Source organism: Triturus cristatus, chromosome 3_2 (genome assembly GCF_964204655.1).
Source record: "Triturus cristatus chromosome 3_2, aTriCri1.1, whole genome shotgun sequence".
NCBI classification, from domain to species: Eukaryota; Metazoa; Chordata; class Amphibia; order Caudata; family Salamandridae; genus Triturus; species Triturus cristatus.
Window position 1 is genome coordinate 783,792,029 of NC_140584.1, and position 24,390 is coordinate 783,816,418.

A 24,390-nucleotide genomic window follows, 5' to 3' on the forward strand; every position below is an offset into this window, starting at 1 on the left:
AGAGGATCTGGACTTCTCCAAAAACCACTTTTAATTGTGACATTTTAACGGATAGCGTCTTGTTAGATCGGGCTTTGGAGATTCCTTGGCTGAAATATATAAAAACCTTTATGAATGATTTCGGCCACATTGAATACTTCAATAATCCTGGAATTTTACATTCTGTCACCAGAAAGCATTTAAAAAAAATGCTGCTTGACACATATGGATGCAAATAGATTTGCTGTCGAGGCAGCTAAGTCGTCGGTACAATCTAACCAACTCATACCCACCACTTATGAGATGCAGCCGTATCTAAACTTTGCACTAAGTGGGTATGACCGTTTCGTCCTAACCCATTTCAGACACAGATTTTCTCATCGCTTGATAAGATTTCCTGAATAAAACGATTGGTCTACAACATTAAGTAGCTGCCCATGTGATAAACAATCTCAGCAAACAACAATGCATGTGGTATTATTTTGCAAATTTCATGTAATGCAAAGACGGCAATGGATTTTACCAATTTTAAGATTGTTAGGATTGAGACAATGCAGACCAGCACTTTTATCACTACAATTTTTAGAAAATGAATGTTTTATAAAGTTAATAGCATCTTGTAAACTTTAGGATAGGAATTCTTATATGAAATTCGATGAGGATGACAACATTTATTTTTAAGTTATTGTAGGAATTAAATGCTGTATTATCGAGTAATTTGTATTTAAAAGTACCTCATGCACTTTTTATCATGTAATATGGATGTTTTAAACTATATGCTTTTATGATTTTTGCACAAAAATCGAATAAAGATGGCATTGATTAATTGGTTGATTGACTTATAGAATCTCTGGTGGGAAAATTATGACAGAACAATCAGACGGCTAGAAGATTAGGTAATTATCTGAATCAGGATGCTCCTCACCCTGGTGGGCAGAATAGCTTAAACCAAAATGATTGTACTGCCTAAATTCTTACATTTATTTAGCAATATACCCTCTGTCTCACCAGGCAGTTTTTTAATAGACTGAGATCATGCATGATTAGGCTTACGTAGGCTTGTAAACAACCCATATTAAAATGGGAGGTGCTGACTCTTACCTTTAACCAACGAGGTCTCTTGTATCCCAATTTTGAATTATGCCATTTGTGTGTTCATGAACAGTATGCACATTACTGGTATTACGCTTTGCTTTCCTACCACATAGCACTATTGAAGCGGCCGCAGCACACTTAGGCCCTCTAGACACAGTCCACTGCTCCTGTGCACAGCATCCCACTGCAGAAACAGACACCGTCAAATGTACTGTGATAAGCTTAGGCCCAGAGCTGAACTAGACTAGATATATGCTTTGAGGATCTCTCTCACCCATAACCCAATCCTTTAAGGGGGGAGAGTATGGGGTCTGTCTCTTGCCTCACACACTGTTCTTGTGCCTCACGCAGTTAACAGCACACACTTTCCAGATTCTAAAAGGCAGTTGGCGAGCGAGGAACCAGTGGTCAGACTCATTGTGCACTCACCTAATGAAGAGTGAGTTTCTGCCAGCCTAGTGCGTTGTTGCGTTCCTTATAGTGGTGACGAGTGGGCTTGCAGACCCTTAACCACTGGCTTGCTGTTCTTCATATCCGCATAGTTGTTGCTGGACACATTCCTGGTTGGAGGTGGGGCCCCAATTGTGCCTGCAGTACAGACGGTACAATGGGCATGGCTGCCTCTTGTTCCTCAAAGTTTCCTTCTTGTTTCCTGCATTGAAGAGGTTACCTCCTGTTTTTCTACCTGAACTTCATCAAGCACCATTTGGGATTGGCTTAGATGTCCTCTATAGGTATTTCTATGGGCACAGTTTTGAAATGGGCTCATTTTATTATACCATCAAACATTGCCTGGGGCTAGCAATGCCATTTTGATTTGGGCAGTCTATCTCATGGAAATTGTCAAATATTACTTGTGCATCTGGTTACTTATAAAGAAATTGTACTCCTAACTATGTGTGCACTTGTCACCATTTTGGCCTCCCGTCAACTTTAGCACAAGTTTCTTTGCTCTTATCGTCATTATTGGATTGCAGAGGTCTTGTTGTGTTTGCAATAATCTTTTGGATTTAGTATGGATGGAAGATCAGCCCCTTCCCCATTTCTAACAGAACCTGGCAGACCTCCTTTGAATTGGTTGTGTTGAAAGAATGCATTTGAGGCATATTTGAGACTACTGATGGGGATACTTTTATGAATAAAAAGAAAAAGGCCCTACTTATCCACAATTTGGGTCCTGAAGGCCAATCTGTATTAATAATCCTACCCCCAATAGAAGTTGAAGTTCAAGTACACCAAGAAAATGCTTTGGGGGATCTGATACCCATTGAGATGGTTGATGAGTATGCCTCTGTCATCAAAACCTTGAATGAAAGATTCCCGCTTCATAAGAATGTAGTCCTGGAGAGAGATACATTTCTATAAAGGAGGGAACGGGGGGATCAAGTGATTATCTATCGGCGTTGAGGAAAATGGCTGTATACTAACTATTGAGAATTCAAAGATGGGAGCATGCATGATCAGTTGATTGAGAAAACCAATAACAAGAAAATACAAGAGAGACTATTATCTACAGAGAACCCAGATCCTGAATCTGCAATAGCTACAGCTAGAGCTATGGAGAATTCAGATGCTTATTTTAAGGAACTATCAACTTCTATGGATATAGCAGCTATCAATAAAGTAGATACAATACGAGACAAAAATAGTGTAAAGATGAATAGAAGGACATGAGAAAAATTCAAGGGTTTAAACCAGAATTCTCACATGATTTTAGAAGAGATTCCATCAATCCAATTTGCTTCAGATGTGTCAACAGATCACAATTGGTTTCCTCTAAGTCATGTTCGACTGCTACTCAAATATATTTTAATTATAATCATAAAGGTCCTTTTCATAGGATGTACCACTGCATAAACAAAATGACAGTAGCTCAACTTGATGAGGGTGACTCAAATGTATATGGTGATAACTGAGATGTGGTTTTAATCATTACTGAGGATCAATGTGGAGAGGAAGGTAACACGTTGAATGACATATGTGTGTTGACATTGAAATCCTTTAGCAGGAAGCCTGCATGTTCTCATGAATAATGTTAATGTGCAACTTATGGCTGATTTGGGTTCACCCATTATACTGATTGGACCAGACGTATTGAGAAAGCTCAGTGTTAAGGACATCTGCCATCAAAATCTTTGCTTTTGCTGGGAAACAATTGAAGTTCAAGGAGAATTTGAAGCTATTCTTGAATTTGAAAGCAAGAAAGCCACGTGCATTTGTTGTAATTTGCTTGTTTGCCTAATGTGTTTGTCTTAGAACCTAGTAGTTGTGAGATTGGCATGCTGGCAAAGGAGACACTGGAGAGATGACCTGTTGAAGGAACCCGTCGGTGGTTAAAGTTATTAAAGCTTCCTGTGAACTATCACCTCAGCTTGGATTTATTACTGGCGACGAGTTGCTTGATTGGGGACAAGCTACAACCACCGATTCCCCTGCGAACCCATATTTGATGGACTCTATGGATTTAAGGTTTTAACCTACGAAGCTACGTTCAGCTACTGGATTGGATTTACACTGGATTTACTGCTCATCGCAAGGATATTACAGCGACTTCCGAAATCGGATACTATATGGAATTCATGGACTTTGTGGACATACGATAAACAACCATTGCTCACTTACTCGTTTTGAAAGCTTCGCGAGCACCTATGCGTGCTGCTGACTCCATGGCAACGATCTTCACGCGGCTGGTTCAAGAGCGCTGCTGACTCCATGGTAACGATCTTCACGCGGCTTCAAGAACGCCTGGATCGTGTTGAGTTGTCACATGGTGATACTGACAATCGCGTTACGTTGCGCACTGCGTCATAAAGTGTGGTGGCCATCTTAGATTGGGCTATGTTAATGCATAGCGTCAGTAAACGTGGCGGCTATTTTGGTTTGGGCTACTAATTTTACATCGCGTTTTGCCATAGTTAAGCGATTTTCTTGGTTTTTACATCAAAAACTGGCTTCCGGTTGGTGAAGAACACTCAAGGTGAGACAATTGATTTGATTTTTGAGGGGGAACATTTTAAATACTTTATAAAATATGGCAACCTCCACCAGCATGTCTCAACCACCAGCATTTTTATCAGATAAGGGGGAACCGCTTCTTCCTTCGAAAAGATGGAGAAATCTATTTGACTCTTATCTAGTAGCCATTGGGGGAGAACATTTTTCTGCTGTACGAAAGCAAGCAATACTATTGCATAATTTAGGTGTTGAAGGCAGAAACACTTATGACAGCATGGATCCTCTAACTATTGGTAATGGGGACGGAGAACCATCGGATGTTTATGAAATGTCCATGACAATGTTAGAACAATGTTTTGGTCCACGTATTAATGTGGTTTTGGAACGTCATAGGTTCTTCACAAGGGTTCAGGGTCCTACTGAAAAAGTTGGAATTTACGTTGCTTCTTTAAAAACATTAGCCCGTACGTGTGACTTTGGAGAATTGTCGGATTCCTTGGTAAGGGATCAACTCGTCAGATGCACCAATAGTTCAAGGGTACAAGGGAAGTTGCTGTCTAAAAACCCCTCACTAGCTGAAGCAATCGCAATTGTGGAAGGGGTGGAAAATACGTCCTCGTGGGTGAAGGAGATCAGGAAAGACAAAGAGGACATTGATCAAACTCACAGTGAGAATGTGAAGAGACCCCAAGGAAATGTACACTCTATGTCGGGGTGTGATGATGAGAGTGATTTTTCTGATAGTATTGCCAAAGTGTCATCAGGATCAAAGAATAAAGGTACCTTCAAGAACACTCATACACATACCGCAAGTAATAGAGAGAAGGATACTCAAGTGCGGAATGAGCGTGATCCTCGTCAACAGCGTGTTTTTGATAGGGAGGTGAAAAATAGCAATGATGTTAAGAGAGTACGTTGTTACAGATGTGGAAGCTTTTCGCATTCTTCAAATTTTCCTAACTGTTATGCCAGAGACTCAGTATGTTTAAATTGTGGAATTAAGGGACATTATGCTAGGGTTTGTAAATCCTCAAGAAAAAGTCACAATGCGGAAAGTTCTTCTGACATGATTCGTACCTTAGTTATATCTAATATTTCAGTGGTGGAAGACAAAGTGGATTCCGGGAAGGTGGTTATGCCTTTTTGTGACATTTCGGTGGATGATAACAATTTCACTGTCATGGCTGACTCTGGTTCTCCATTCACACTGATTGGAAACAAAATTTGGGATGAGGTAGTTGGGTTGGAAAGTGTAATGTTGCAACCTCCAGATATTGCTCCTTTTAGTTATGGGGGTTCTCGAGTGGACATTGTAGGATATACAACTGCTAAGATCACTTTTAAACAGAGAGAAATAACAGGAAAAGTGTATATTGCTGTGAGGGGAGATAATTTACTTGGATGGAGGCATCAACGTGATTTGGGAATAATTTTGAATCCCAATGCCACCAATCCAAGAAACCAAGTCATGCTGATGGATGAGATGTGTGAGTGTTCATGTGGGAAAATTTCGTCAATTGATGGTGGGGATGTCAGTGAGGAATTGGTCAAGGACTATCCGGATGTGTTTTCTGATGCCTTAGGATGTTTGAGTGGCTTTGAGCACCGAATTATTTTGAAGAATGAGGCCAAACCTTGTGTACATAAGGTGCGCAGAGTACCGAACCTGATGGTGGAGCCGTTAAAACTAGAGTTGAAGAGGCTACTGGATTTGGGAGTGATTGAAGAGATTGAGGCATCAGAGTGGTTGTCTCCGATAGTTTTGGCACCCAAGGATGGTGGGTCTGCTGTGAGGATGTGTGTGGACTTGCGTGGATTAAATGAATGGATTTGGGTGGATCGACAGCCATTGCCAAACATTTCTGAGTGTATTAGTTTGTTGAAGGGGGCAAAGATCTTTAGTGTGTTGGACTTGTCGTCTGCGTACCATCAAGTTAAACTTCATGAAAGTTCAAGACACCTAACATCTTTTGTTACCCCTTTAGGGGCTTACCGATTTCTGCGGATGCCTTTTGGGCTAGCTTCGGCAGCAGCCTGTTTTCAGAGGATTATGAAGATGGTGCTAGGAGATCTTCCCAAGGTCTTGTTCTTTCAAGACGATATTCTGGTCTACGGGAAATGTGGAAGTGAGCATGAGAAAGTGTTGAGGTTGGTGTTGTGTAAGCTGAGAGAAAGAGGTCTCACCCTCAAGAAGGAAAAGTGTAGGGTAGGATTGAAATCTGTAACATATCTAGGTCATGTCATTTCTGGTGATGGGATACAACCGAAGTTTAAGTTGGCTGAGAGTATTATGAAAGCTCCTGCTCCAGAGAACAAGGAACAGGTCAGATCTTTTCTTGGTATGGCGGAGTTTTACTCCAAGTTTGTGAAGGGGTTTGCCAGTGTGGTGGAACCGATTAGGGTTTTGTTAAAGAAAGGAGCGCATTTCGTTTGGTCGCTAGAGTGTGAGAAGTCTTTTGAGTTGGTTAAGTCAGAGATTGGAGCCATGCCAACTTTGGGGCATTTTGATGCAAGATTAAAAACCATTCTTACGACTGATGCCAGTCTTAAGGGTTTGGGAGCGGTGCTTTCGCAGGTGGAGAATGGGGAGGAGAAGGTTGTGGCATTTGCTTCCAGAGCCCTTAGGGATGCGGAGGCTAACTATTCGTGTATTGAAAGGGAGGCGTTGAGTGTATATTGGGCGATACACCATTTTAAGTTTTATTTGTGGGGGATTCCGTTTGAGGTGAAGTGTGATCATCGTCCTCTTGTTCAAATATACTCTAGTCACCACAGTGATCATTTGACTCCCAGACTTAAAAGGTGGAGTGAAGGGCTACAGGAATTCAATTTTCGTGTTCATTATATTCCTGGTTTGAACAACAAGTCAGCTGATTGTCTGTCTAGGTTACCGGTAGGTGGGAATGAGGTTTGGGAGGAGCCACCATGTGTGAATTGGGTGGTGGAGGAGACGATTTCTGAGAAAGAGTGGTTGTCAAGTGCTGCTCAAGATGAGGTATTTCTGCGAGGGGTTGTAGCTAAAGGTTGGCCTAATTTTCAAGATCTTGATCCTGTATTGAAGCCATTTTGGTGTGTAAGGGATGATTTGACTTTTTGTGAAGACAAGTTGTTGAGGGGTGATAGGTTGGTTCCGCCTGTTACTCTCAGAGATAAAGTAATCAATTTGGCTCATGAAGGGCATCTTGGTAGGAGTCTCACGAAAGGAAGGGTCAGGGAAAGGTACTGGTGGCCAGGGATGGATAGGATGGTGGAGTCAGTGGTGAAGGATTGTCACTTGTGTGCTATCAATGACAAGTCTCATGTGACCAATCAAGTTCCCCTGTCGCCAGTGGAAGTTCCGGATGCAGTTTGGACTAAGTTGGTGTTGGATATCATGGGCCCTTTGGAGTTGATGCCATTCCAGGAGAGGTTTGTTGTATTGTTGGTGGACTATACCTCTAAGTGGGTGGTCACTAAGTGCATGGGCACAGTGAATTCTAGGACGGTGATCGAGTTGCTGAAGGATGTTTTTGTTTCAGAAGGTGTACCCAGGTTCCTAGTGACTGACAATGGGGTACAATTTGTCTCCCAGGAGATGCAAGATTTTCTTGAGGGTTTAGGCATAGTGCATCAAAAGACTGCGTTGTATTCCCCGCAAGCAAATGGTCTCACGGAAAGGATGAATAGGGTGGTCAAAAGTTGTGTTCAGAGAGCTTTGGATACTAAGGTTCCGTTGGGAGAGGTGTTGAGGGAGACCTGGTGGGCACATCGTACAGCTCCCAATGTGATTTCTCAAAAGTCTCCTTTTGAGGCGTTGAGAGGAAGATTGGCGAGTTCTAAATTAAACCCCGTTTGGCTTCCAAGGTGGGTGAGCAAGGGTGTGAGTGCGGAAGAAAAAAGGTCTAAGCTTGTTGAGTATCAAAGAAGATACAAAGTGCGTTATGATGACAAAAGGTCTGTGAAGGAAAATGTGTGGAATGTAGGTGATAAAGTTTGGGTGAAGAAAGTGAAACATTGCCATGAAGGGTTGACAAATTTTTCTGGTCCTTTTGTCATCACAAGGATAAAAAGAAATGTTGTAACTTTGGATAATGGTTATACTTGGAGTATGTCTAGGTTGGTTAAGTTCGATGGTGTGAATCTGGGTGCAGCCAATGTTCCTAGTTGTGTTCCGGAGGGAAGGGGTGGTAGTGTTGCAAAGTCATGTAGACAGAGATTCATACCTTCAAAGTTTGAGGATTATGTTTTATATTAACATCTACTACCTCAAATTTCTTAAGTCTTGGGATTGTGTGGGATTATGGGTATGTTGTTTCTTCTGCATATAGTTGTATCATTTGTTCTGGGTATGCTTTAAGTTTTTGTTTTGTTGTAAAGGGGATGTGTTGTAATTTGCTTGTTTGCCTAATGTGTTTGTCTTAGAACCTAGTAGTTGTCCTGGCGACAGAATGTGGATCTCATGGTTCTGAATGAGATTGGCATGCTGGCAAAGGAGACACTGGAGAGATGACCTGTTAAAGGAACCTGTCGGTGGTTAAAGTTATTAAAGCTTCCTGTGAACTATCACCTCAGCTTGGATTTATTAGCATTGTTAATGTTGCAAAAGAAGACTCAAATATTTTGGGATGGAATGATCAAGGAGATCAGGATATCATTTTGGACCCGAATCACCCTGACTGTGTGATATCTTAAAGTAAATTGGAATGAATAAATGTGATGCCTGGGCATTATTGAGAGGACAAATTTCCTTCAGTCTTCATAAGTTGTCTGGATAAACTAACTGGATTTCAACACAGAATCATTCTAAAAACAGGTGCTGGTGCTACACCAGTCGTGCACAAGGTACAGAGAGTGCCTTTATCCTAGAGAAGTGATTTACGTAAGGAGGTTGCTAAATTAACGAAACTCAATGTTGTTGAACCAATGAAGGGATCAGAGTGGCTTGTTCTAATTGTATTAGCACATAAAGGGGATCATTCAATCAATTTGTGTGTAGATTTAAGGGACCTCAATCAGAATATCTGGGTGGATGGAAAATCGCTCCCAAAGATCTCAGAAATTCTGTCCACCCTTAAGGATGCTTCAGTTTTCACCACTTTGGATATGTCTGCTGCAAGTCAAGTGGCCATGCCTGAGGACTCTAAACATCTCACTTCCTGTGTTACTCCGGTGGTGCATATCGCTCAAATGTATGCACTTTGAGTTAGCATCGGCCTCTTCGGTAGTCCAGTGATAGGCTAAAGAGGTGTTTAATGGTTGTGATTGGGTCTCACACTTTCAGAACAATATATTAGTATATGCATGTAGTTAAGAAGAACATGATTCCAGACTTTTGAGAGTATTAAGGATCTTGCAAATGAGGGAATTAACTTGTTGCTGCTACAAGCACAAATTTGCTGACCCTGGTGTGGATTAGTTGGGTCATCACATTTCTACTATTGGTTTAGAGCCCAAAGTGAATTTCATAAAGGCTATCAATAATGCTCCTGCTGTGAATAATAAAGAACAGCTTAGATCATTACTGGGATTGGATGAATTTTATTCAAAATGTGTTCTTTTTTTTCCCGGATATTACTAACCCATTGAGTAAATTAAAAAAAGGTGTGTCATTTGAGTGGGGTGAATCATGTCAGAATGCTTTTGATAATATCAATAAAACCATTGTTGATGCCAAACGCCTTGAAACCAGTTAACACTAAGGACTCAAGTATAATTATAACTGACGACAGCAATTTTTGTTTGAGGGCGGGTTTAGGTAATAGGACTTGCATCCCAAATTCTTTGTGGTGATGAACACACATACTCCAAAACTGAAATGGAAGCTTTGGCTTTGTGGTGGGGTATAGAATATTTTCAAGTATATATATGGAGTACCCTTTACTCTTCGTACTGACGATAAACCTCTAATTCTCTGTATTCTACCCGGCAGTTGGAAAGCAAGATGCCGATGGTCAAAAGTGTTGCGGACTCGCATAATAAAGAGTGAGTTTCTACCAGACTGGTGCATTGTTGTCTTCCTTATAGTGGCGTTCACCTACTACACGCATGGTGAGACTTCTTGGTGCAAACTACATCTGGGCATTAAAAGGGGTCTGAAACTCCTAGGCCTTTGATAAATAGCAAAGGTAGTCTTGAAGATATTATGCTTTATTGTACGACTGCTTCGTGGCACCAACGTAAACTGTGATTTTGATCCATAACAAATCTTATACGGTTTTGTTGCCTCTTTGCATGGGAGGTTTTGCCTGGATGGTTTATCTTCTATCACTTGCCATTCTAACTAATATACATATATTTTTTTAAAGCAACATCTAGATCCAGAGCTGCTAGAAATTGCCGTGGTACAATCAATGGCATTATATTCTCAAGGGTGTACATTTTAAAGAGTATCATCTGTACGAACTGATTTACTCACTTCCGATTGATGATGAGTCTGAAACCGCCTGATATTTTTGGAACCAAGAAGACATGACATTAAACCCCTTGTCCGACTTCTCCTGAGGAACCAAAGTTTTAGCTTTCTTGTCCAACAAGGTTTTAATTCCTTTTTGAAGATCCACTTGCTTCTCTTGTGACCAGGGGTCTTCAACATGCTGGAATCTAGTGACATAGATAAAAGTTCAAGTTTTCATCCTTCTTGAACTATCTCCAGAACACAGGAATCTGAAGTTAATTCCTGCCAACCACGAAGGAACTTTTAGATTACGCCTCCAGCTGAACCCAACCTCTGCTAATCTGAAAGGTCAGTAACAATGTGCAGCTTTTGAAAAAGGGGCCGAAAAGGTTTTGAATGTCTGACTGCATCTTTTGCCTCTAAAACAGCACCTCCACGAGCATTCGTGCCTGCACTGAGCTATCTTGGAAGATTTGGAAGCCTCTGAACTTCTAGGTCCCTTAGTAAATAGCAAGGCATGTTTCCTATTCTTAATTAATGTATGCATTAGGTTATCCCATTGGGAACCAAATAAATTGTGGCCTGGCAAAGGAGAACGAAGTGTTGCAGACTTCTGTAGATTCTACATCTTCAAACTATGAGTTCAGATGTAACAACGTCCATTAATAATTGCTGTTGTTGTAATAACTTTATTTCGGTCAACAAACCATAAAAAGTACAAGAAACATAAAAAAAAATAAAGCAATAAATACAACAGTTAAGTTAAAAAGTTCTGCCTATACACATATACAACAGGAAGCGAGAAACTGCAAACACAATAGGAGGATGGGTATCGTAAGTCAATATCCTGCAAGCCTGTGTAAAATGCAGGAATCCCAAGTTCCTGCAAATAGGGATCAACCAACGTTTTCTAAGTGCAGAATAGGCAGGACAGAAAAACAAAACATGAGAGATATTCTCTATTGTAGGTGCATGCAGGGCAAGCTACAGTGTTCGATTTGGTCCATTTAGAAGTGAAAGACCTTATGGGAAGGGTGCCGTGTCTTAGCTGGATATACAGCTTACGGGCAGCTGGAGGTTCGATTAAATCCATGAATTCCTCGGCCTTAGGCTCTGTTTTTATTAAGAGGAACTCAGATGACAGCCTAACTAATGATGTAGAGCTCATTAACATCTGATGGTTTAGCATATGAATATGAGAAAGGAGTATATTCTTAGATATCCCAATGCAATTAGTCTCCGGACTATCCCATAGTCCGGAGAAGCCAAGCCGAGTACAAGCTGTACTGATATGCTGAAGCCAAGGGATCGCTTTATGTCTAAGAATAGGCCAAATCTCAGAAAATTCTACTCTATAGTCAGCCAATTCTGAAACAGACCACAACCTCTTCCAGTACATAATTGGTCTAGCGCTTATGATCTCCTCAATTGGAAATAACCCAAGATCGAATCTGATAGGGATCAAAGGCGTACTAGGCGGTAGACCAATTAAATTTCTGACAAAAGACTGCTCCACCCTTTTGAGATCCAAGGTCTGCTTGTGCCCCCAGAGTTCAGCCCCGTAAGTTGCTGCCGTTCTTGCTTGGTGGCTATATATTTTAAGTGCGGGGGAGACTGGCCTGAAGGTGGATTCCTTAAAAACTTTGCTTAGTCCTCCCGCTAACTGTGTGAGCCTAAGCGTGGATCTAGCAATCTGCTTATGCCAATCAAATTTCTCTGTAAGGGTAACGCCCAAATAGATAAATGTTTTAACCCTTTCCAGGGGGCTACCATAAAGTACTGGATTAGGACGTGTGCGCTTAGGGGGGTTGAAAATCATGAACTTTGTTTTTCCTATATTGATTTCCCACCCCCGGAGATGGCAGAACTCTACAAAACCATCAAGAGTATTTTGAATGCCCGATGATGTTCTGGACAACAAAAGTGTGTCGTCCGCGAACATCAGAGCAGGCACTCTACCTGTAGCCAGTCTAGGGGCGTCATTATTAATCACACCATTCAAGTGTTTTATGAGGCCATTGATATAAAGGCTGAAAAGGGTAGGTGCCAAAACGCACCCTTGGCGAACTCCTTTTAAAACGGGAAATTGATCTGTGAGTTCACCATACCTTCCACACCTTACCTGCGCAAAATTATTTAGGTATAACCTCGAGAGAATAGCCAACAAATAGGGTGGAAGACCCATATCCGCAAGCACTCTCCAGAGTTTCCCACGTGGGACCAGATCGAAGGCAGCCCGCAGGTCCACGAACACAAGGTAGAGGCTGCCACCCTCCACCTTAGCTGTTTTCCAGTACAGGACCTGCAGGCGAAATATCTGGTCCAGAGTAGAAGTGCCAGACCTAAATCCTGCCTGAAGTGTGGAAAGTATCCCCTTTTCCTCGATCCACCCAAGGATCCTATCAAGGATAACCCTCCCCATCAGCTTTTGTGATGTATCAATTAGGCTGATGGGTCTATAATTTGAAGGGGTTAAAGGACAGCCCTTTTTTAGGATCGGCACAATTTCTGCTCCTAACCAAGTGGGCGGGAGATCGTCACCCTGCAGGATACCATTAAATAAGGTGACTAAATAGGGGGCCCAGATTTTTGGTTGCGTCCCAAACAGATCCCCTGGCAGTTTATCCAAGCCAGGAGCCTTGTTTGGGAGCAAGTTTCCTAGTGCAATCTCTACCTCACGCAAGGTGATTAATTCATCTGTGGAAAGGCATGGGCGGACGGCAATTGGCCGTACATACTCTTCAGTTCCACTAGCACTATGGGATTGCTGAGATTCAATGGTATTAACAACCATACCACCAGACTCAGAAGTGCCATAAAGGGCACAAAAGTGGCTTTCCCAAACAGAAGGGGCGATGTTGGGGGCAAGAACCGGGGTATGCCCACTGAGTCCAGTTGCTACTATGGACCAAAATAGTTTGGAATTATTGTTACCAAGTGCAGAACCCAGATTCTCCCATTTAGCAACTTCCCATTCCTTTTTTGCGTCACTAAGTGCCTTTTTGTAAGCAGAACGATGTGCCTTAACGGCTTCCCTATTGTTGGTTTTTAAAGCTCTAAGGAGTGCCTTTCTAGTAGCCCGGCATAAAGCATTGTACCACTGGAGAGGCGTAGTCCGTGGGCGAGTAACCCTTCTCTCAGGACAGAGAGTATCTTTGATTGCTGCTACCAAGTTGATATGAATTTCAGATGCCCTGCCTAAGTGACCGAATTTCCCCATTTCCTCAATAAATGGGATAATAGTCTTATATAAGGCAGCAAGCTTGCTAGCGGACATCTGGAAATCTGGCCATTTAACTTTGCGCCTACAGTTTGTTATGATTAAAGGAACAGTGGCAGAATGATCATCCGAAATTTGGCATTTAAGCCCAAAGCTCCCCATCTTGAGTGAGAGTACCAGGGCGTTATGATCACTGTCACTTCTTTCAATAACTCTGAACTCATGCACCCTATCCCAATGCCTAGCCTCCAAGAAAATGTAATCAATTATTGAGGACTGATTAAGCCGATAAAATGTTGCTTTCCCTGGTCTGTCCGGCTCGACCCTCCCATTACAGGCTCGTAATGAGGTTGTAAGCACAAATGACTGCAATTGTAAAACTAAAGGGGTCCAAGCCTTGACCCGAGAAGTCAATGGTTGAGGGATAGCCCACAGTGAATCAACGTCATCCGAGCCACCCATATTTGAATCCATGAGTGGCTCGAAATGACAGTTGAAATCACCACCCAGAATTAACACATTAGAAGGGTCCATTGACTGAATAAGGGTCAACAAAGTTTCAATAGCCTCTGACACAAGGCCCCGCCTAGCTGGTCTTGAATATACATTAAACAGGGCGATATTTGACCCATTTGGTATAGATAGCAATACGCACTGAACGTCCGGCGAATTAGTACTAATTTGTGTTGCCTTGACTCCCAAGTGCATGCCAACCCATATGGACAATCCCCCTGCAGGTCTACCCCTCTCGCCCTTATTGGCCAAAATGTCAAATGTAGCAAATCCCTGGGCTGAACTATTTTTTAGTGCCCAGGTTTCTTGTAGCATACAAATATCGTGAAGGGCCATAAAAGAGCCCCACTCAGGAATGGGTAATTTGCTCTTAAGTCCTGCCACATTCCAAGAAAGGATTTTGACATAGGTAGTCGTTAGATCTCGACTAGTTGGATCATTGTGCAAGGAACCAAAGAGGTCGTTAGTCATGGCAGAGCCAGCTTCTGGTGCAGATACAAGCTTATGGGACGGTACATGCTGGTCAAAGGAAAAAGGAGGAGCAATTACAGGATGAATAGATTGTTCTGGTGAAAAAGTTTGCACCAGAGAAATTGACTCAATGATCTCGTCCTGATGCTCCATGGTGGTGGGCTTATTAATAAGGAACCCCCCCTGTCAATCGCAATCATCAAAGCCTGAAAAGGCATCAAATCTATTTGCAACTTCCAACGGGGTAAATGGTGGCCGATAATCTGTCCTCCTAAAACCATTTCTGTTGCTCCTAGAAGGTACAGTGACCCAATCGGATGCATTTTCACAAGCCACAGAAATTGGTGCATAAGTTGTACGCTGATTTTCAAGAGGCATAGGTGGTACAGGCAGGTATATCTGTGTTCGAGCTAAAACCCCGGAATGCATCTTATGGGTAACTGAGGATCTTGGGTAAAAATATGTCAGTTCACGAGGCGTAATAGAGCCGCTACTTTTGCTTGATGTGTAATTAAGAATGTGGATGACAGCTCTAGGATCTCTAAAATTGATGACAATTAAATCCCCCTCGATGTCCTTAGCTCTACGTCCCAGCCAAGGGAGTCGTCGAACATGCAATATCTCTCCATTGACATTGAAGGGAAGGGGCTTGTTTAGGGTAAGCCAATGCATAGTTTTATTTTTAAGCTCAAAAAACCCTTCCTTTTTGCCCTTTTCCAGTATCGGAACTCTCGTGAGCACTACCACATAGGGGACCGCTTCTGGGGGTAATTCAACTTGACACCTCAACTGGTCCGCTGACCTGACTGAGAAAATGCCTTCCCTCTCATCTTGTGTGTTCCCTTTAGGAAATTCTTTCACTCCCTTTTTTACTTCACCAGGATCATGTTGTGCTAGTTGTTGAACTGCTTTGGGGGGTGTAACCCTAGGTTGACTACCAAAAATACCCTTACCATTTTTATTTATATAAGTGGAAGGTATCACTGATACTACAGAAAGGGGGGGGTACTAGGTTTACGAAGTCTTTAAGTACCCCCATATTAGTGATAGCCAATTCTAGGTCCCCCAACCGTTGCTCCATCTTTTTTAACCTTTCCATTATAGGTAATACAAATGACCTTAATAATCGTTCAATACTCTCAAGGGGAGCAACATGCAGAACTTCCTTAGGCAGACAATGTGAAGGGCTGGGTAGGTCAAATGAGGGTAATGCAGTCGAGACTGGAGATGTAGGGTTTGGACTTATTTCCGTAAGAGCCACTATAGGTGGAGTAGGTGATACACTAGACTTTGGCATAGGTACAATGTCTACAATGGGCCTTGATCGTTTGCCAAAATCAGAATGTTTAATCTTACTTCTTTGTAGGACACCCACCCTCTTTCTTCTTTTAGTGGGAGGGGGTCTTTGGGCTTTAGACATAACTTCCTTCCCAGCCTTCTTTTTGGCAACCTTAACCTCTGATAAAGAAGAATCCATAATCTTATCAATTACAATAATAGGGATACTAGAGGGAGGTATGTTGTTAGGAACATGCGAATTGTTAAACATAACAGGTGGAGAGGGGGTATCTCGTAAAGATATAGGAACATTATCTATAGATGATAGGTCCTGGGTAGCAATAGGAGAGCTTAGCTCGGAAGGAGTATTATGGAGCAAAAAATCCGAGGGCGGTCTGTTTTTCATACATTCTACGGAACGACGGCGCTCTGCCCTACGTTCAGCTAGAACAGTCTCCTTTCCAATAACCAAAGCGACCCTGGTAAAATAATCATCCAATGTACCCTTGTTGGTACCTCCTGAGTTTAGGGGTGGATATTTCTCCAATATCGCGCCCATAACTAGAAATAGGCGAAGTGTATAAGTACTCAGGCAGTCCTTCTCAATATGTTATGGAATGGGCCCGGTCCGGTCTCCTCGTGCCTCGGAGGGCCACAGAGGGCCCGCCCTTTGCCCGGGCTTAGCCCCGGGCGCTCCCGCGCAGCGTGGACCTGTATTCTTAAAATAGGGAGATGCTTGGGTGAGGGGGCGTGTCGGCCAGGGAGAGCAGCCCAGGTGTAGGTAATTGGGCTCGCAGGGACTCCTGGACAATGGAGTCCCCGCTGCTCGCAGCCCTGGTCCAAGTACGTTCACCCCAGGTGACAGGCAGCCCCTTCTAACAACTCCCGCGCTGAGTTGGTGCACTGTGGGACCCGCGGAGCGGGTCCGGCGTGTTGCTGGTGAAAAGAACAGCAGAGAAGACCAAGGGCGGTCCAGCGTCGATCCAGGAGGTAGTAAGCAGAAAGTTATTAATAATTGCTCCATAGGAAATATCTATAGCATGAAAGGTGTCAAAAGATGCATCTTTCAGAAAATGTACTTGCAATTTCATCTTAGCATGGAGGTCGTCACAGTCGTGCTCTACTAGCACTGCAGCAGATAACGCTAGAAAATCTCATACTAATCTCTTAGAAGCATAAGAAGAGTAGAGGAAAGGTCACATGGCTACATTTAGATCAGGGTAGGCTCCGTCTACTTTCTATGTTATCGGATCTGGAAGTAAGGCATCGTCTAGCACCTCTGCACAACACAACATTGGAAAGCATTTCAAATGCCACTGTTTGAGGAAGATCCTCACCATCCACAGTACACATTCTGTTTAAATAGAGAGAAATTCAGTGGCAGCCGGTATGTTTAGGTGGAAAGGGGGCGAAGGGACACACATGCACATATATACATACACACTCACAGCCATGCACTCACATGTACACACACACACATACAAACACATCCATTCACAACACATTCCTAAACATTCATACATACACGCACACGCCTGCACCAAACATTAATTAAAAAAACACACACACACCTACCTGCAGCTCTGCCTCGTAGGTCTCAGAAGGCTTCGGACTGCTGCCTTCCCTCATTGGCTGACCTTAGGTCAGCCAATGAGGGAAGGCAGCAGTCCCAATGTCATCATAGAGTGTGATGGGGTCAGTGAGACAGCTGAACCCACCCCACACTCCGATGAAGTGTCACTGGGCTTAAAACTAAAGTGGCCAGGTGCGAGGCAATGAGTGACACTACCCCTCGTCACTTAGGGGAGGGCCTCAGGGACATTTGCTGAGCTGAGGTCATGCCCACAGGAGCTGTGACTTCCTCAGCCCAGCAAAGTTCAGCTCAGGCAGCTAGGAGCCTGCGCACTTAGCGCATGTCTGGCTCCTGGCTCCGTGACCTGAAAACGAACAGTGTCTGTCAAGCTGACCTCTGTTCAGCCTGACAGACACTGTTCGTGAGCGGCAAAAGGTGGGGGGCATGGCCCCTCAGCCCGCATGGACCAGTCACGGCAGGAGAAATTATTGTTTTGCTCATATCTTTCAATTTTTTTAAAATGGTGTCCTTCACAACAGGAATAATGGGTAACCTCTTGTTAACCAGTCTCTAAAACTTGGAAAACAAAATATAACTAGTACTAGGCTCCGCCACTTGTTTCAGAGGAAATCCTAAATTGCCTTTAGTATGTCCCAAAAGGAAAGACACTCCTTATTTATCTTCTTAACTCCCTCTTTCGCCAGGAATGATAAAAGAATCCAAACTACCCTCATATCTTAGAAAGCACAGGAAGAGGGGCATGACATAGGGGATACTAACAAATTCTGTGTTTTCTTTCTCTTTAGCCATAAGTTCAATAAGTGTGTAAGTCATTAAAACTCTGATATGGGCGTCAGACAATTCTGTTGATCCTGAATCCTCCTCAGTTATGGGAGTTTCACTCTTCTTTCTTCCTTTACCAGATTGCTTTCACTCCATTTCAGTACCAACCAGGGCCAATCAATGTCAACAAAGGCTAACACACCTCTACGACAGAATATCAACTTACTTGGGTGCAGGTCATCGTTTGAATGGAGGAAGACAGATCATCCTTCCCACCCCCAGTTCTTGCAACCCTGTTTCCTTAAGAGAATGTTGCAATGGATTTCCATCCAATTCATCTCTAGGAAAGATGTCCACCAGACGCATCTTGCTGAAAAGCTGGGTGCTGATGAGACCCCAATTCACTAGGAGTCATCCCAATGGCTGGCACTAGCCCAAGGAGAAACTCCAACATTCGCCTTCATCCGCAGGCCCCGCATGCAACCAAAGGTAGACTCCAAAGTGAAACCAAAGCTTCTGCACTCCACCCAACTCTGACACCAAAGCTATTGAGGACAATCATCCCAGATAAGAGGAAGATCTCTTAAAAATGAGTTCAGAAGTCTAGACAGGAAAACAGAAGCAAAAACTGAGAGGTAGGGTGCCCTTTATGGATACAGAGGAGGAATTTAAATTAAACTATGGTAGTGGCTGCCAGAGAGGTGGGTGACCTCTTGTGAAACAACGGAGTGAATAGTAAATATGAGGGGTAATGAATGCTACAGGTTGATAGAAGGCATTACTAGCCAGAAGGTGAATGGATGCATTATTTCATTTATGGGGCAAAAACACTGAGTAAAGATCATAAGAATGGTAATATGCCTGCTGGAGCAACTGGAGGCAAAAAGATTATATTTGCGCATGCAGCTGAAGTATATGAGCTTTTAAAACTATTATCTAGTCTTACCCTGTTTGAATTTACAAGGGATTTAGAGAAATTCTTGGAAACTAGCATTGGCAATGGCTGTAGGCCTGGATTTTGCAAAGTGCATATGCACATTCACACATCATACATGTACAGATTCAAAACACTGAACGGACCAATTATACACATTAACAGACTCCAGTCTTTATGCATTAATTTAGCCATCCTTAATTGTCTATGTAGTAATACATTTGGGGCCCAATTCACAAAGGGCCTCCGCAGTCATGGTGGGCCCACAATGGGTAACTGCAGTACCAAGGTCTCGCCACGGCTGCGGGGTCTCCGCCACCAGCGGGGAGACCCTTTGTGAATCGGGCCCTCTGTGCTTGTGAATTTGATTGTTTAACTCATTTTTATTTTTCGTCTTTTAAATGAAGTAAATGTGTTTTCTAAGTAATTTTGCAAAAGTATACATGAAAAAAGCAAACTTGCTGCCCAAATCGTTTTGCCCTGTGTAGTACTCTGACCTTTTTTTATTAGCTTGTCTTTAGTTTTATTGGCTGATTTTGATGATATGTGATGACGTAGTCCAGCCTTAAAATACAGTGAAATGCTCACAGGCTTTTACAGAAAATGACTTTTTGAACTATACCACTAGTGAAATCACCCAAAATACCTCGCATCTCTCAGACCTTGTTGGTAAACTACCTAAAACTGATCCCAGATTCTGTCTGAAAATGTCTATTAAACTATAACACGTTTGAAACCACCTTTTTCCGTGATCGGTTTAAGAGTAAGTTAGTGAAAAGGCCAACGTGTTACTAAATAGGCCTTTGAAAAGTCTTTATTGCATCGTAGACGTGCTTACAGATTATTTTATTCTAACTTCTCGAATATCTATGGTACTTGCTGCAGTATCAACCTTCCTGCCTTGAAGCTCCTGTGCAGACAAGTCAATGGTTTAACTGATCTTGTGAGAGGATTTATTGTAATGATGCAAGTAAGATGGATTCTTTTGGTATATGGACAACCCACGTAAGTGATCTTTAAGAATAAGAAAGTGCAATGACGTAAGAGAGAGTTGTGTGTTTTAGCCGGTAAGCATTACATTTTTTTAAAATTCGTTCCATAGAGTTGTAAAGGAATGGAATGAAAAGATGAATCAGTTATTTAACAAGTTAGTATCTACTCATATCTTGTATGATTAATGAATGCATTCAGGCGACAGCGTGCCGGAAAGGTTATGTTGATGTAATGATCATGTTTCAGCAAGATATCTTTGTTTCCGCTGCTTTTTGGCTGGATTTGTGCTATAGAAGTAATACATACATAGATACATACATAAATATATCTTCTGATCACACATGTGGAACTGTACAGTTTCAGCATTACCACCCAGGGCAATATTCATAAACGAATGAGACACAATGTTGGCTGTTCCCATGATGCCAGGCAGAGTCCACATGGTGTGAATGAATCGTGTAGACTGGTGTCTAATATTTAGCAACCCTAAGATCTTAATTTGTTTAATTTTTATTCTGGTGTTCCTCTCTGTATTGTCTAGATTCCTCTGCCCTGTGTGATTATACTAGCACGTTCATTCATCAAACTAATCTCAACCCCTTGTGTGGACCCAACGAGCGCATAGAGGTCACCAGAAACCTATTGCCACTCTTCTTGTGCTTAGGAGCTGGTTGCTGTAGCTGTCATGCTGAGCCAATGCTCTGTGAGACAAGGTGTAGCACCCCAGCGCACCTATTTTATGTGCTGAAGATGGCGTAACCTTGCTCTGTAAGATACTTCACAATATAAGCACTGTTATTTGTGGCCACCAGGTTCACCACCGGAGCACAAACACAATCCTTCTTTGTAACTAATCCTCTTATGATAAAGGTAACCTGTCCCTCGGAGCTCTGGAGCTGTCATTCCAGCTGAAATGAAAGAACTTCCTGGCTGAACTCCCTTTATACTGATGTTTGCTGTAGGGCTGCTTTCAAAGCGCCTTCCATGTTGAACCACGGGCTGCAAATATTACATCTGCTGATTGCAAGGCGCCATAGATTCCTGGCCATATATATTTTCCTATTGTTTAGTTTGGTCGTTTGTTAGTGTCTTTGCAGAATTACAAGGAGTCGATCATGTCCCAATAAAATTCACTATTAAATACTCCTAATATCACAGCTGCTGGGTGTAATAAGTCCCAGTGCTAACCATGGTTTTGCTCGATACATACTGTGTTGAATGCTCAAATATTTAGATTTCCCCTTCAGGGTCATTGCTAAGGAGTAGACCAGTACTGTCCCAGTACACATTGTATGAATCGTTTGCAATCCAGGCGTCATCTCAAAATGTACCAGCCAGTCATACCCTGAGCTTTTTCTTTGTTTCATTTACTAAATCTCCTGGCTCGTGCTCGATCCAGGCTATTTGTGGACTATTCCTTACATTTTTTTTTGCTCACATGTGAAATAAATAGAATATTTTTTCTGATTCTGGAACAATGTTAGATAGTAGAAGAAACTAAACCGGCCGCACGGTTTACGCGTTTCGGTAAAGAGGAGGCAGGCAAATTTCTAGAGAAAATTGAAAAACAAATCTTTATCTGTGTAAAATGGTCAGGGATCGAAAACGTTTTTTTAGCCTCAGTTTATGCAAAACGCGTTATAAAATACATGCCATGTTCTGCTCTGCAACTTCTCTCTGTGCTTATGGAAAACTGTAGATGTGAATAGAAACCAATTTCAGGATTGACAGCACAACTTACTAGTTTGTAAAAAACAGCACTAAAATCCTATCTTCCCTGATGACGACTATAAAACCCCACTTTGTGGATTCTGGCACTCTGCGACACCTTGCCCCTATCCTGTAATGTCACAGAATCGCTACTGTCTTCACCTGCGTGATTATAAAAAATTGGCTCATATTCATTTCTCCAGAACTAGATTTCCGTTTCCTCCACTCTTTTAAGCAAAACCTTAAGATTTCAAATATTTGTAGAAAATTGTGATAATAATAAAAACAATAAGTTGTATTCTGAGCCGGATTTGAACTAAGAACACTGGGCTGAGAAAGAATGGCTTCCTGAGTCTTCGCCAAGTCCTTAATCCACGCAATCTCCCACAGGAATGTTGACACTTTGTTCGTTCTCTTCCTTGTCTTTTCCAGGTAGTTGACGGTAAATTGGCTCCTTTCCTGGGGAAGGCGATCAAGTTTGCCACCTCGCATGTGTACAACTGCAGCCTTTGTAGCCAAAAGGGTTTCATCTGCGAGATTTGCAACAACGGCGAAATTCTTTACCCCTTTGAGGACACGTCTACAAGCAGGTGTGGTATAAAGATATGGACATTTGTAAATATGACGTGATCCTAAACCGATATTTTTGTGCCTTCTTGCAAACAGCAAATTAATAACCACATTAAATTGTCATCCTTGGTGGCATATATTTCTGTTTTAGGAGACCAGCTGGTTAGCTAGGTGTATTTCATTATGCTGTAACACTGGACAACCTGGGTCTGGTGCTGGGTCAACAAAGATAAACAAAAGGCATAACCACTCATTCTGACATCTCTAGTTAGAGAAGAACCCTTTAGGGAACAGAACCCATCAATCACCGAGGAATCAGTGTGTTGTCATCATCTGGGTCTGTCTCTCTTGACACACCACGCCAGATCTAGATAGAACGGCCTGGTCGTGGGTCAAGGGAGGTGGCATACAAGGGTTGTGATCAGATCTCCACCAGATATGACGAAAAAGTAAGTTCTCCTTCGCGTGAAAGGGGTTCAAAAAAGTGCAGCACTAAATCAAAAAAATGTGAATAAAAATGGCTAGAGAAACTCAAAAGTGCTTTAATCGGTAGAGTACCTCTGCCAAAATTAAAAAGCAAAATGGCAATTTAGCATAAATACATCGTCATTATGCTCATTGTCCATAGTATTTTGGTCGACATGTTTCTGCCCACTGGGATCTAAATAGTATCAAGGGCATTCATCAGGACCTCAATATTGCTGCTACTATGAATAAGTGAAAGTGTAAAAGTATATTATATTACAGACATTCCTACCACCGGTTGAGCTCCATGGATGTCAAAACCGGATACCTAGGAAAGTGAAAGAACATAAATAAGGAAATGCGGAGAGCTATCCATGTTAACATGACCAGCAAACAACAGTATAAATATACCGCCATACAAAACACAAATTTGTGTTGGTTACATCTAAAAGTGTATTAGATTGCACTTACCCTACAATTATGGGTGATACCCTCACCTCAACCTGGTTCTACTCAGGGAAGGGGGCCCCGCTCTGATAAAGGGGAGAAGAAAAAGAAACAGGGCTGTTGTAAAACATGCCTAAATCTTTATGCTCCCCATCCCAAATGACTAAGAAGTATAAAGTTTATCCATGTCTCTGAAAATAGGTGGAGGCACAAAGTATGGCAATGATGTCCTAGTAAGGGTAAATTACCCCTAATCAGAAAGAAGGAAAGGAGGAAAAAGCCCTTGAAAAGACCCAGAGGGCTCTCATAAAAAACGCTAGTGTTAAGGACTCTTATGTTGTCCTAGAAAGATTATAAGGCAATCCCAGAGTAAGAGCCAAGCTTACCTCTCCGTCGGTACCCCAGGGCGGTCTATGAGTAAAGACCGGAGGTACCGACGCGAGCAGAGAGGGAGTGTTTTATAGTGTACTGAATTGTAAACAGGTGAGTCTGTTACAGCGGGGTGGCTTTAGTGAAGCCTGTTATGTTTGCAAAAGCGTGAGGACCCCAAAGCCAATAATAGGTACAGCGCATGCGTTAAAAACGCGATGAAAATTGTAAACAGAAGGATCTGTTACAGCCAATCGGCCTCGGTAAAGCGCGATGACAAATGTAATTAGATTGATCAGTTACACCAGGGTGGCTTTAATAAAGCCTGTAATGTTTACACCGGCGTAAGGACCCAAATGGCAATGATGAGTACTACGCATGCGTTGTGATCGCAATGAAGTGCGTGTGTATTGTATTGGAGACACTGGTCTACTATACCTCCGATATCGAGTACTGCGCATATATTGAAAGCGCGATCGAATGCGCATGTGTTATGTTGGAGACGCTGTAGTGGTACATCTCCAATATAGTGGAGCGCCTGTACTGGATTCCCACATTAAGTGAATGTAAAGGAATTGCGGCAGGTTCTAGTACCTAAAGCGGCTAATGTATATGACCGCTATAGTCACTATATAAATTATATTCACGAAGGAAGTTTCTAA

The 24,390-nt window shown here is 42.4% G+C and overlaps 1 protein-coding gene across 5 annotated transcripts in view; it reads left to right on the top strand.

Moving 5' to 3' along the window:
• Positions 1 to 24,390, top strand: part of PLEKHM3 (pleckstrin homology domain containing M3) — a 520,667-nt gene that overhangs the window by 448,143 nt on the left and 48,134 nt on the right. For 3 of the 5 annotated variants that reach the window (XM_085648873.1, XM_085648871.1, XM_085648872.1), the window contains one exon: positions 22,310 to 22,467. The exons of the other annotated variants lie outside the window; for them this stretch is intronic. In XM_085648873.1, the coding sequence (XP_085504999.1) occupies positions 22,310 to 22,467 (158 nt within the window). The remainder of the gene's footprint in view (positions 1 to 22,309; positions 22,468 to 24,390) is intronic. 5 annotated transcript variants of the gene reach the window in all.